The sequence below is a fragment of the Citrus sinensis genome, chromosome 8, assembly GCF_022201045.2.
Source record: "Citrus sinensis cultivar Valencia sweet orange chromosome 8, DVS_A1.0, whole genome shotgun sequence".
NCBI lineage: Eukaryota > Viridiplantae > Streptophyta > Magnoliopsida > Sapindales > Rutaceae > Citrus > Citrus sinensis.
In genome coordinates, this window is record NC_068563.1 from 8177889 (window position 1) to 8190637 (window position 12749).

Genomic DNA, 12749 nt, shown 5'->3' on the forward strand with positions numbered 1-12749 from the left:
TCAACGGTCCAGATTCACTTTTTGTTACTCCCCCACCGCTTCATCCCCTATTTAATTGCCCCAAAACCCTAACAAATTCGCCAACAAATCACCAAATCAGAAGTCCGTGTTTAGTTTGTTTTTTTCTCTCCAATCAACCAATCAAAAATGCCAAACCCCAAAGTGTTCTTCGACATGACCGTCGGCGGTCAGCCCGCCGGCAGGATCGTGATGGAGCTCTTCGCCGATGTCACCCCCCGAACCGCCGAGAACTTCCGCGCCCTCTGCACCGGCGAGAAAGGCATCGGCAAGTCCGGCAAGCCACTCCACTACAAGGGCTCGTCCTTCCACCGTGTGATCCCCGGATTCATGTGCCAGGGGGGAGACTTCACCGCCGGAAACGGAACCGGAGGCGAATCAATCTACGGCTCAAAATTCGCCGATGAGAACTTCGTGAAGAAGCACACCGGCCCCGGAATCCTCTCCATGGCGAATGCCGGACCCGGAACCAACGGATCTCAGTTCTTCGTCTGTACGGCCAAGACCGAGTGGCTCGATGGGAAGCACGTTGTGTTCGGTCAAGTCGTCGAAGGAATGGACGTCGTCAAGGCCATCGAGAAAGTGGGGTCCAGCTCCGGAAGGACCAACAAGCCCGTCGTGATCGCTGATTGCGGTCAATTGTCTTAGATTTGATCATGATAATGATCGCCATCATCACGAGCCGTCTGATCGCGATCGTGATGGTGATTATGTTATCTATTATTATGTGGCCGTGTCTGTAGGACTTTTAATCTTTATCTAATTTTCCTGCTATGTTACTTGTTCGGGTTGGATCGGGTCTCCGGTGGTGGTTCTTGATGAACTGTTTTTTATGTCTTTCTATGAGCTGCCTTTTTAAATAAGATAGGGCTTGTCTTGTTATATTACATATCCTTTTTTATGTTTTTTAAATTTCATGTGCCTTTTTTTTTCTTGAATCGGCGGGAATCCGATGGCGGAATTGCCGATAAATCGGGTACAGGTTGGATAATTATCGATATGGATCTGCAAAATATCTGACATTACGAAATAAAGAATTGGGGTGACTTGGTCGGCGCGTGGGGTAGAGCAAGTAAACGGAGATGAAAGGATAATTTTAGATTAAGGAGGGAAGATGACAAAAGGGGAAATATATTTTTTAAACATGCATTATAAAAATTGGAAAATATATAGTATTTGTCGTTTTGATGGAGACCCAGCACGGCTGCATGGGGCCTAGTAGTTGGAGATTTTTGTGAGATGTGGAACTGCATAGTAGGTGGAGAAAGAATAAAAAAAGGAAATTTGAAAAATTAGCGTGGAATATCCTTCGGAATGTCCTTCTCTTGGACTGAGATTTTTGTGAGATAGTGATTTTGTTGGAGAGGGCACGGGGGTCGGACTTTGATCTGGGCCTTAATAGGCCCAATTTTACCAGTAGCAACTCGTGGCGTCTCCCCATAAGCCTAACCTTTAACTGAGACGAATATGAATTGGACTTTGATCTGGGCCTTAATGGGCCCAATTACAAGTTTCAACTCGTGTCTTCTCCCAATAGCCTAATATTTCACGAATTGGAGAATTGCTGCCATTCGTCACATCTATTCTTTCTCTCACTTTGCGATCCGATGAGAGGAATCTCGGCCTAGTGTTGTCGCCGCGTCGTCGTCCATTCATTATGAAATTCTAGCACTACACGTATAGTTATAATCACAACTTAACACAGATCGACTTAACGTAGCTGTGTTTTGGCCAATCTTAAAAGTTACGTAAGATAAAATTTTAATTTTTAAACTAACGAAATTGAATCAAGCCCCCCCCCCCAAAAAAAAAAGAAGAAAAAGCGTGCATGGTTGTCGCTTTTTCGCACCACAAATACCTTGTAAACAGATCAAATTAGAATACTAATCACTTCTGCTCTGTGTTTTGTCAATAATGAAATTTGGTATCTCATTTTTGCCAATTATGCTTTTTTTTTTTTTTGGGCGCAATTTATCATTTATTATGAGATAATCATATTTTCTCCAAAGAACAATTTCTTATAGAAGACACTTCTTGTATCGCCCACGTATATACGTTTGAAGTTGTAAGCTTCCTTACTAATGACACTTGCTATCATGTAGCCGAATTTGATGATAGCAGGAAATTTCCTGTAAACTCCATTTCCCTCTCATTTTCAAAGATAATTTTCTGCTTCCTCACGCATTCTATAATTTATAAACAATATATATTGACAATGTTTCTTCACAATGATCATATTGCTTGGTAGAGTAAGGTTGATTTAGTATAGGGATGACAATGTGGCGGAGTAATTGGGGAGACCATCTCAATTACCCACCCCCATTAGAATAAATCTTATTCTCCAATGGGGATAGAAAATCTCCATGTGTGAGTCAATTTATCCATCCCCACCGTCTTCTCATTTGCTTATTTTGTTGTTGATTTTTATATATAATTTTGGTGAAAGAAAATTAAAATGACTCAAATAAAACCACCACTAACATATTGTAAAATATTTAAATTATTAAAAATAAAAAAAATACTTCAACGTATTGAAACAATATCTTAAACTATATAAAAATGTAAAATATTTAGACAGTAGAGATAGGGTAAGATGTATAAAACCAAATTCTAATCCATAAAAAAATTTATAAATTATTTTTATTCTCATTTTTAAAAAATCATTAAAATTTATCTTATTTGAGGTATGATTTCATATAGCATTTTGTCATCCTTTGCACTTTATAGTACAAGAACAACTCATGCTTGTGAACCCACTATTAAAATTGTACCTTCGGCCTTGAAGCTCTATGACTATGGACTGTCTCCACGTGACGTTGTATGGGCTTATATCTATCTAACCAAAAAAAAAAGATCCATGATTATTTTCAAGAAAAAATGATTGAGTGACAAAATAAACCAAAAAATATAATAATTAGCTTTATTTTTATAATATAGAATTCTAAATTAATGGCAATTAGAACATAGTTATAAGGATAGTCCTGTTAAATCTATTAAATAAACGTATGTAAAATAGGATGGATAAATGTTCAAGGAGGCATCCAATTGATTTTACCCTAAATTTTCCATGAAACCAAACAAGAGAAAGAAAAAGTTAAATGTAAAGACAAAATGGCCTCAAAAATTGGATCCGCTTCACGCTACGGCTACTAGCGCTCGCACTACCCCCAATCGAACAGTTCTACTTTCCTTTATTGCTGACATCTAGCTATCTTCTCTCCTTTAAATTACCATTTTACCCATCTTGTAACGTCTTGTGCACCACGGCACATCCTGGGAGCAGCGTATTTTAGTCATTCAGAAAGACTTAACAACTGTCCAACCACCTGCTGGAATCATAAGCTCCAATGAGCTTCTGCCACAAACTATCAATTAAAAAGATTAAATAAACAAATAAAGATCGGTCCATATAATCCAGCATTCAGTGAAAAACGTGTATGTGACAGTCTAAGTGGTGCGCACAATCAATTAAGATTTAATTATTTGGCAAATTTGATAATCACCTATAAATTTTTTTATTTTATATATTATAGATTTTATAGCATTAAATTTATAGGCCTTATCCCGTAGACTAATCAGACCTGTTAATTCCCAGGTTTTGATTGATTAAGTAAATTATCTCACTACGTTAATATTGTGTGACTGTTTTATAAAGGTTTTTTTTTAATATTTGAGTTTTAATTTTAATGATATTTATCAATTAAATAATAAATAGATATTCAAGTTATGAAAATTTTTATATAATAGATCACTAATAATTTTACGGATTCATTATCAATAAATGAGTTGTAGATAACATTTGAGATTTAGGCGAAACTTAAATATCAAATCATGAGTTTATTAAAAATAAATAATGATTGAGAGTTTGCCTTAACCTCACTCCAATCCCACACAAAAAATAAATAAAAATTTAATAATTAATAAATTTACCTTAAATTTTAAATTAAAGATAAATTTACCCAATTTTTTTTTTTCTTGGAAGAAAAAATAGAGAAAAGTGCAACGTAAAGTGTTCGACTCTTCTTCTAATCAATCAACCACATGACGCACGAGTGTAACTTAACCAAACGTCTGCGCGAAGCAGGAGATCGTAAAAACCGGAAATTTCCGACAAGACGACGAAACATGCTTAGTTGAGAATTTCGTGAAGAGGGTTTTAGACTTTTAGTTTTAGTTTTAGTTTTCAGTTTCAGATCTCATTCCCTCTCTAATCTTCTTCTCGAATTTACAGAATTGGCACACGGTTTCTCAAAACTCAGCGTTTTGCAGAGAAAGCGAAACAGCTGTGTGTGTGTCAGTGTTGTTTGTTTTGAAAAATCTCGTTTTCATTTGGCCCTCGCCTTTTTGAGAGGGAAAGTCAAATCGGAGTTCGTTTTGGCGGGAATTCAAAACCAAACCAAACGCTTAATCATTTGGTTGTATTTTATTGCTGCAGCTAAATACGAGAGAATAAAATAAAATTGAATTTCAAAATTTGTGTGTGAATATATACATAGATTTTTGTAGAAATATTTTTTTAAGAGGGAGAAAATATAGAGAGAGAAAAAAGATGGGGCTATCGGAAAATTCGAAGGGCCTGATACTAGCAGTGGCGTCGAGTGCGTTTATTGGTTCGAGTTTCATTTTGAAGAAGAAAGGGCTGAAGCGTGCAGGAGCTTCTGGTACTCGCGCAGGTACTGTACAATTTCAGATTTTTTTTTCTTTTTACGAATTCTTTTTTAATCTTTGATTGATTTTATTATCTGCTATTATAACTTGGAATTTCGGATTTTTTTCTTTTTTTGAGTTTAATTCAGTTTATTATGGCTTGATGCAATGGCTGTCAGGGCAAAAATAGGCATAAGATGATTGAAGTAATTGAATATTGAGTGATTTATTTAATTACTACGTTGATACAATCTGGTGATAATGAAGAGGATAAAATAGTTCCAAATATCAATATCACAAAATCTGTTTTATTAATAGATGACAGATCACATATGAAAGATACTGAGGTCTTGAATTCTTGAAAATTACTTAGCTTGGATGTGTGCTTGAGTTTGAACGTTTTGTGGAAGAAGGTTTTTATTCTTATGTCAAACTGAGGCCTAGAAAGTCTTTTTTAACTTCTAATTTGGTATGAGTTATGTTTTCAAAAGCACTAAGCTAAATAGATTGTGATTGATTTTTCTCCTGAACCAGCTACCTTTTTTTTTTTTTTTGTTATTAATTTTTTTCCCCTTGGAAAATACAGGAGTTGGGGGTTATACGTACTTACTAGAACCTCTTTGGTGGGCAGGCATGGTGACAAGTAAGTTTAGCAAAAATAGTCCTAGTTATTTTGGCTTTTCCTCAACCCCCCCCCCCCACCCCGCGCGACCGGGTGGCAATCCCCTAATGTTACTTTTAAGAAATATTAATTGTAGTCATATGATTTACTGACTTTTCAGTTTTGTAACTCTGTACAAATAGTGATTGTGGGAGAAGTTGCAAATTTTGTGGCTTATGTTTATGCTCCTGCTGTTCTGGTGACACCACTTGGTGCATTAAGTATAATTATCAGGTAGTGCAGACATGTCTGAGCTCTAGTTGCCTTTGGTAATTTCAGATAAAAGAAAAGAAAGTTTTGGCAGAGCTTTTATGGTATATATATAACTGACTTGTTTGCTGGGTGAGTAGTGCTGTTCTGGCACACTTCATGCTGAAGGAACGGCTGCAGAAAATGGGCATTCTAGGATGCATCACCTGCATTGTAGGATCAGTGGTGATTGTAATCCACGCACCTCAAGAGCATACTCCAAATTCTGTGCAAGAAATCTGGGCTCTGGCAACTCAACCTGGTTTTTGGCTTTAAACCTTTTTTCCCCTTGATCTTCATTATAAAACATGCTTTGGTGTGGGAGCAAATACTAATTGTGCATGTTTTCATGTTTCAATCAACAGATTTTCTGATTTATGTGGCCGCAACAGTTTCAGTAGTTTTAGCACTTGTTTTGCACTTTGAACCTCGCTGTGGACAGACAAACATACTGGTATACTTGGGAATATGTTCTTTAATGGGTTCACTAACGGTAATTATCTTCTCTTTAAGTTACCAATTATTTGCAATATTGCATGGTCGAGATGCTATGAAGTTGCCTGCATGCTATTTTATTCTGTGGTAGGTGCATAAGTCTTTGTAACTTTGTTATATTCCTCAGGTTGTAAGCATAAAGGCCATTGGAATTGCAATAAAACTTACACTGGATGGAATCAGTCAAATAGCTTATCCTCAAACTTGGTTTTTTCTTACAGTTGCAGCTGTCTGTGTCATTACACAGTTAAATTATTTGAACAAGGCAAGTCCACCACTATTAGTATCGGTAGTGTCAGTTGTATCAGTCATTGACACCCTCTGACAAGTTTGCATGTTTTTTCCACATCATATTATAAACATCACATGGTAGAGTTTTATGAATTTTGAGGTATTTGTTGTACATGATCTTTTGAACTTAACAAGCTTTCAAAAATACATGGATTTCCTTATTGTATAAATTTCTTCATTGTGAAAGGTATTTATTGTCCCTCTTAACATTTGGTGTATTATGACCCAACGTGGCCGCTGAAAATTTGATTCTTCTATAGTGGCGAAACACAATTATGTGTGTATATTGCAAAACTCGTTGTCACCAGATGCGCCAAGGCTAAAGTTTGAGGACTTTGTTTCATGTTGATTTTATTATGTTTATATCTTTTCTTTTTTCTAAAATAGATGCTGGAAGATCCTTGTTGAAAAGAAGAATATATGATACAATTGTATTTGATTTGAAAATAGCATGCTTGCTGGATTTAAAACTTAACCGATGTTTTAATGATGAGCTATTTCACTCATGAATCAAACAAATGAACTTTCTTAAATACTTGTGATTTCTAAAATTTCGTTCAATTTGCCATTCCACACAAGCTATTGCGTTTATAAGCCCTTTCATTTCTTTTCTGTCTCACCTGCATTGCTGATTAATGAAATATTGATCTTCAAACTGATTCATCAAAAAGCTGAGGTGAAAGATGCTTGAATGGCGACCATCTCATGGTGCCATTAATCTGAGTTGGTTTGATGGTTTTCCTTCTGCTGTGGGATTCTTAGATCTTTGTGAAATGTTTAGTAGAACGTTTTCAAACTGTGCAATTGGTTCCCTTTCTCATGTTCATTGATGTATATGGCTTCTTTGTTCAGGCACTGGATACATTCAACGCGGCTATTGTTTCCCCAGTATATTATGTCATGTTCACAACTCTGACTATTATTGCAAGTGCAATAATGTTTAAGGTAGAATGCTCGACCTATCCTGTTGAATTTTTCTTTTTTTTATGCTGCAACATGGTCCTCACAGTTAGCAGGAGACAATAAGTTTAAATGAAATCTTATCTGATATCTCGTACAGGATTGGTCAGGTCAGGATGTAAGTGGCATAGCTTCCGAGATATGTGGTTTTATTACTGTGCTTTCTGGAACAATCATACTTCATGCAACAAGAGAACATGAACAAACTACTGCACCAGGTACATTGAGATCTTTCCTTAATCTTGTGAAGTTTGGGGCCTGAAAGGTACTAGGTATATCCTGGTTTAAAATATTGATTTAGGATCATTCTCTTGTGACCAGATACATCAATTAAATGAACTCAGATAAAAATGAAAATGGAATGCTGCGGCATTTATGTGGTCATTCTGTAGTTCTAGGCCCATGTTTTCCTAGAAGCATGTGCCTGAATATCAATGTTCTTTTGATTTTGGAATGTAGCCACGTCCAAAATTATTGAACGGCTTCACTGGAGTGATGTTAGTTGAAATGCTACTGGAGTTATGTTCAAACTTAGCTGAGCCGCAATCTTACTTTATTTGTGGTGGCTGACTGCTTTGAAATGCTTCCTTGATATTATTGTTGTTAGGACCTTATTGTCAACTTTAGCTGATGTTAGTCCCTTAATTATCCAGTGGGAACTGTGACGTGGTACGTAAGTGGTGATTCATTGAAGGGTGCCGAGGAAGAACATCTAATCACGATACACAATTCAGATTATTATGTGCAATGAGAGTTTCCCTGAAGATGGATCTTAAAAATGAAGACGATCCTCCACTTTTCGAGCAACACTGCTGCCGGGCTAACAAGTCGTGGCGGAGTGAGGAGCCACTTGTTTTTCTGGACAACGCTGATTTTAATTCAGAAAGATAGCTGTTGTGCATACCTTTACTTTTCAAGCTGTACAATGCAAATCTCGGAATCCACTTGTTGCTGCATAATTCACAATCTGAATCACTGCACATTCGTACTTGGAGGAAGATCTACCGTGCATTATTGCAGGTCCCATGATAATTCTTTGATTTTTGTACATATTCGTCATGTTGGTTGTCTCTATCAAGTTATTTCAATTGAGGGTTTGTCAATATCAAGTTGGGTTCATTCTTTTGTTCAATCCATAATTTATATTAATTTAGCTGTCATTCAACTACTGTGTCTTTCCCGTATTATTCCCAAAACCTTAATAAAACTTCCATGCCTAGGTTATCATTGATTGGTTTGTATTTCCCAAATGGTTCGTTATTCTGAATATATTATTTTGTTTTCTGGATTTGAAATTATCTCGTTAACATAATTTGAAAATGAGGATCGAAATGAACAATTTTCTTTTTCTTTTTTCTTTTTTGGTTGCTGTGAGCTTTGATTAATATTGAGAAAGAAAATTTATTTCGACTTGAAAATATTTCTTCAATTTTTTCTTTTTAAGGTAGAGGATTGGGTAAGGTCTAGATTAGGTTTTTAACTCATAATCTATCTCAGATTTGAACATCAAAAGTTATTTGAAAATTTCTTGACAACTTCGTGAATAAACCCATTAATTGTTTAACCTTTGGGTCATGACTGCCTTCAATTTGAATCAGAGGGTTAGTTAAATATTGTTATTTGAAAACTATTTGGTCAGCCCTTTGGGAGCAAATATCTTTATACAAAATATATATATATATATATATATATATATATATATATATATATATAATAATTTAGATAAAAAGTATCATTAAAGATAATTTTTTTTTACTATTTAAGTTACTGCAAAATAATAATTATTTACAAAAATAAAAAGTATAATTAAAAATAGCATTGTTGTTGTCATTACTTTTATTATTATTACTTAAGTTATTGTGAAATAATAATTAAGTGTAGCAGGTATTGCAACATAATATTTTACTACTAAAGAATTATAAAATATTACATTTTATTATTTTTTTCATTAATTGACCATTTTTTGCCCTTACTTTAGGGAAAATAGAAAAATCACAAAAATTCCAATAAAACCTTTTTGCTATTGTATCAAAACCCCAAAAATTTAAATAAAAGTTTACATTTACACAAAAAAGGGTAATATAAGGTTTCTATAATGTATTTATTACAATAATTTTTCATTCAATTGAATGTTAATTTAATTTTAAATATTAATTATCAATAAAAATTAACAAACAGTGGTAATTAACATACTCACAAACACATCCATAGATAAAAACAATCACGGACATTTTAAGTATTAAATAATAAAGTTCATGACATAAAAATTTATAATTTATAATTTTTTAAAATTTATATCAATAACTAATAATGAAAATGAAATTAATATTTAACTGAACCAAAAATTATTTAGTATAATGGTTACACTACCAATCACGAACATTACCAAAAATTATTTAGTACATGAAAATGAAATTAATATTAATTATTATTAAACAATTAATAATTGTCTTCCCTTAAAGTAAGGATAGAAACAATATTTCATATGTTTACTAATAATCAAGTATTAGAAAAATAGTTAAACGTCAAATTTTATAATTCTTTAATATTTAAATATTATCATACGATGCTTATTTATTGTACCTTTTTTATTATTTCCTCCCAGCCTTTAGAAGATAACATCACGCCATCTGTCCACACTTGAGTTGGCCATGTATGTGTCACATTAAGGCCAAAAGAAAATATAAAAAAAAATATTTGAAAAAATGGACACGCCAGCTGTTGACATAGTTGGATTTTGGATCCAACACGCAGCGTGCCATTGACCGCACAAATGTGAATCGTCCACAAACGGAACAAAATAATTGTCGTTTTATTTTTTCCTTCGTGATCATGGGCTTGCTTAGACGTTTAAGCAAATGCTGAAGTTTCATTCCCTAAATCAATTCTCTTTAAAATAATGACCAACATGATAATAAATTATTATATTAACACTTTGGCCCCTTACTTTTGTGAAAGTGTCAGTTAAGCTCATACGAAAGAAGTAAATAGGGATGTTCGCGGATCAAATTTTATAGATTATAAATTTTTAATCTAATCGAATTCATGGATTGGTGAAATTTAATCTAAATTCAATCCATACATTTACGGATCGGATGCAAATTTAACCTAATTTATATCCAATCCACGATTTTATGTATTGATTTGCGAGCTAAACATTTTTAATTCTGTCGTATCCACGAACTAATTAAATAAAAAAATTAATAAAAAAATGATTTTCCTAGCGATTAAATTCAAGATTAAATAAGATTTAAATAAATTAATTACTTAAATAGAGTTAGAAAATACATTCAAAATTTTAAAATATAACACACAAAAAAGAAAAGAAAAACTCATTTGTTTAGATTAATACATGAAAATTAACTGCTTAGAAAGTTATATTTGTTTATTTAATTATTTTTATTTTATATTATTATCGGATAAGATATAACATGGTGTTAATGTAACTATATTCTAATTTATTTATTTATTAGTAAGTACTAATGTCATATTTACAAGTTTAATTTTTTTTATTAAATTAATAAATTTTTGTTGGATTTTTCATATTTTTGTGGATTTACATAAGGAAATCCATATAAAATCAACCGACTGTGGATTTTTAAATTTTGAATCTAATTCAATTCACCAATCCACAGATCGGATTTTTACAGATCAATATTCTATGGATTAGACGGATTGAGCAGATCGGATTGGATTCTGAAAACCCCTAGAAGTAAGGGACACAAAGGATGCAATTTAAGGGCCTAAGCCAGGCTTTTTCAAGCTTAGGTCCAGGCCCAAGTTATTAACAGCAAATCCAAACCCTTCAAAAGCTTGTCTATACTTAAATGGGCTGAGTTATAGCTGAGCCTGAATTTAGACAAATTTTTTAAAATGAATTTTTAATATAGTTTAAAATAGGAAAAATAAAAGAATACTTAAATTAAATATGATTGATTGATTATATCATATATAATAGACTAATAATCGAATATACAAAATATAAATATATAAAGCCCATAATATATAAAATATAAAATATAAAGTTAGGACTTTTCTCACGAGCCTATATCCAGGCCCAAGGCTTTTAAATTTTCAGCCCGTGCCTAGGCCGTTCGTTGCGGGTCGTTCCTAAAAGCTCATGGGTCTGGACATGCCCTTTACGAGCTGGGTCAAGCCCATATTTTTTTCATCCCTAGGTGACACATAAATTCCCTCCCATTTAATTTTTATGTTAAAGTTAATAGTGCAACTTGAATAAAAAAAAGAAAATTATAAAAATTCACTTTATTTTCTAAAAGTCAGAGTAAAGAAATATATTTAAAGAATTAATCAATTAAAACCTTTTATTTACATAAACCTTGATTATTGTTGACTATTTTATGTTTTACCTTAATTTTAGTTTAATTATTTTACTTTTATAAAATTAAATGGTCAAATTGTCTACAACATATGCTTTTATGCCACAAGTTCAAAGAATTAAGGATGAGTTAATTGATTAATTGATCAAAAATTTTTCTTTATTTGAAATTATTAAAAAATGTGATTTTTTACAATATATTTTTAATGGGATTGGGTTTACACTATTTTGAAAATGGAAATATCACCATCCTTAAATATTACTCTCTCTCTCTATATATATATAGAGATATTAAATATTATCTTCTAAAAAACTGGTATATTATTTTTTTCTCAAATGGTACAAAAGAATATTTTTTAGTTGGACTATTGGCATCTCTCTAATCTCCTCATGAAATCCCTTTTCACTTATATTTTTTTTTAATTTTTGAAAACGTCCTTTTTCTTTTTCGTCTTCGTCAAATGCACTTCTAATTTTTCATTTTTTTTTTTGGGGTCAAACTCAAAGTAGTATTATGTTAGTAGTCATTTCTTTTACAATCTTATTATTATCCTACACAAATTAAACATTTTTCTAGGTGATGAATTTTTGAATGTTAATCATTGGCTTAAATTGCACATATTTTACATTATAATTTGAAAGTAATCTTAAGTACAAAAATATTTAATGAATGACAAATTTGAAAAAAAAATATTTTAAATTTGTACAATTTATTGTAGTTAGATAATTAACAAGTAGAAAATTAAAAAAAAAGAAAAAAGATTGACCATGAATGCAAGTAACTTGTTGGAAAAAAAAAATCTGTGTGTTTAAATCTTATTTATTTTTATCTGTAATTTTATTTAAAGTAGGGTTTTATAAGGATAATGAAGGAGTGACAATAGCTTCACCCAATAATTTTACCATCCTTCAGTTTCATTGCACAACCTTATTAATGGGAAAAAAAAACCCTTTTCATCCATAGAGTTTCATGTAATAACCCATTTCATCTCTATTTTTTAAATAATAACCCAAAACATGCTTATGTTAACTCACCACTTATTTGCCATCCTCCACATTCACACTCAAACTGCTTCAACTCTACAACAT

The 12749-nt window shown here is 32.7% G+C and overlaps 2 protein-coding genes across 3 annotated transcripts; both read left to right on the forward strand.

Moving 5' to 3' along the window:
- The first annotated feature begins 125 nt into the window (after positions 1–125).
- Positions 126–703, forward strand: CYP (peptidyl-prolyl cis-trans isomerase-like). The gene has a single exon (NM_001289142.1). It carries the CDS (start codon positions 148–150, stop codon positions 664–666), a length of 519 nt encoding a protein of 172 aa, NP_001276071.1. The 5' UTR covers positions 126–147; the 3' UTR covers positions 667–703.
- A 3393-nt stretch (positions 704–4096) lies between these two features.
- Positions 4097–8552, forward strand: LOC102623675 (probable magnesium transporter NIPA6). Of its 2 annotated transcripts, XM_052431972.1 has the most exons (9): positions 4102–4691; positions 5252–5308; positions 5470–5560; positions 5677–5837; positions 5941–6068; positions 6198–6335; positions 7214–7306; positions 7422–7539; positions 7975–8552. In XM_052431972.1, exons 1-9 carry the CDS (start codon positions 4568–4570, stop codon positions 8070–8072), a joined length of 1008 nt encoding a protein of 335 aa, XP_052287932.1. In that variant the 5' UTR covers positions 4102–4567; the 3' UTR covers positions 8073–8552. The 2 variants fall into 2 exon arrangements, with proteins under 2 accessions (XP_006487424.1, XP_052287932.1); XM_006487361.4 differs by lacking the exon at positions 6198–6335 and having other exon boundaries at positions 4097–4691.
- Positions 8553–12749: the final 4197 nt, after the last annotated feature.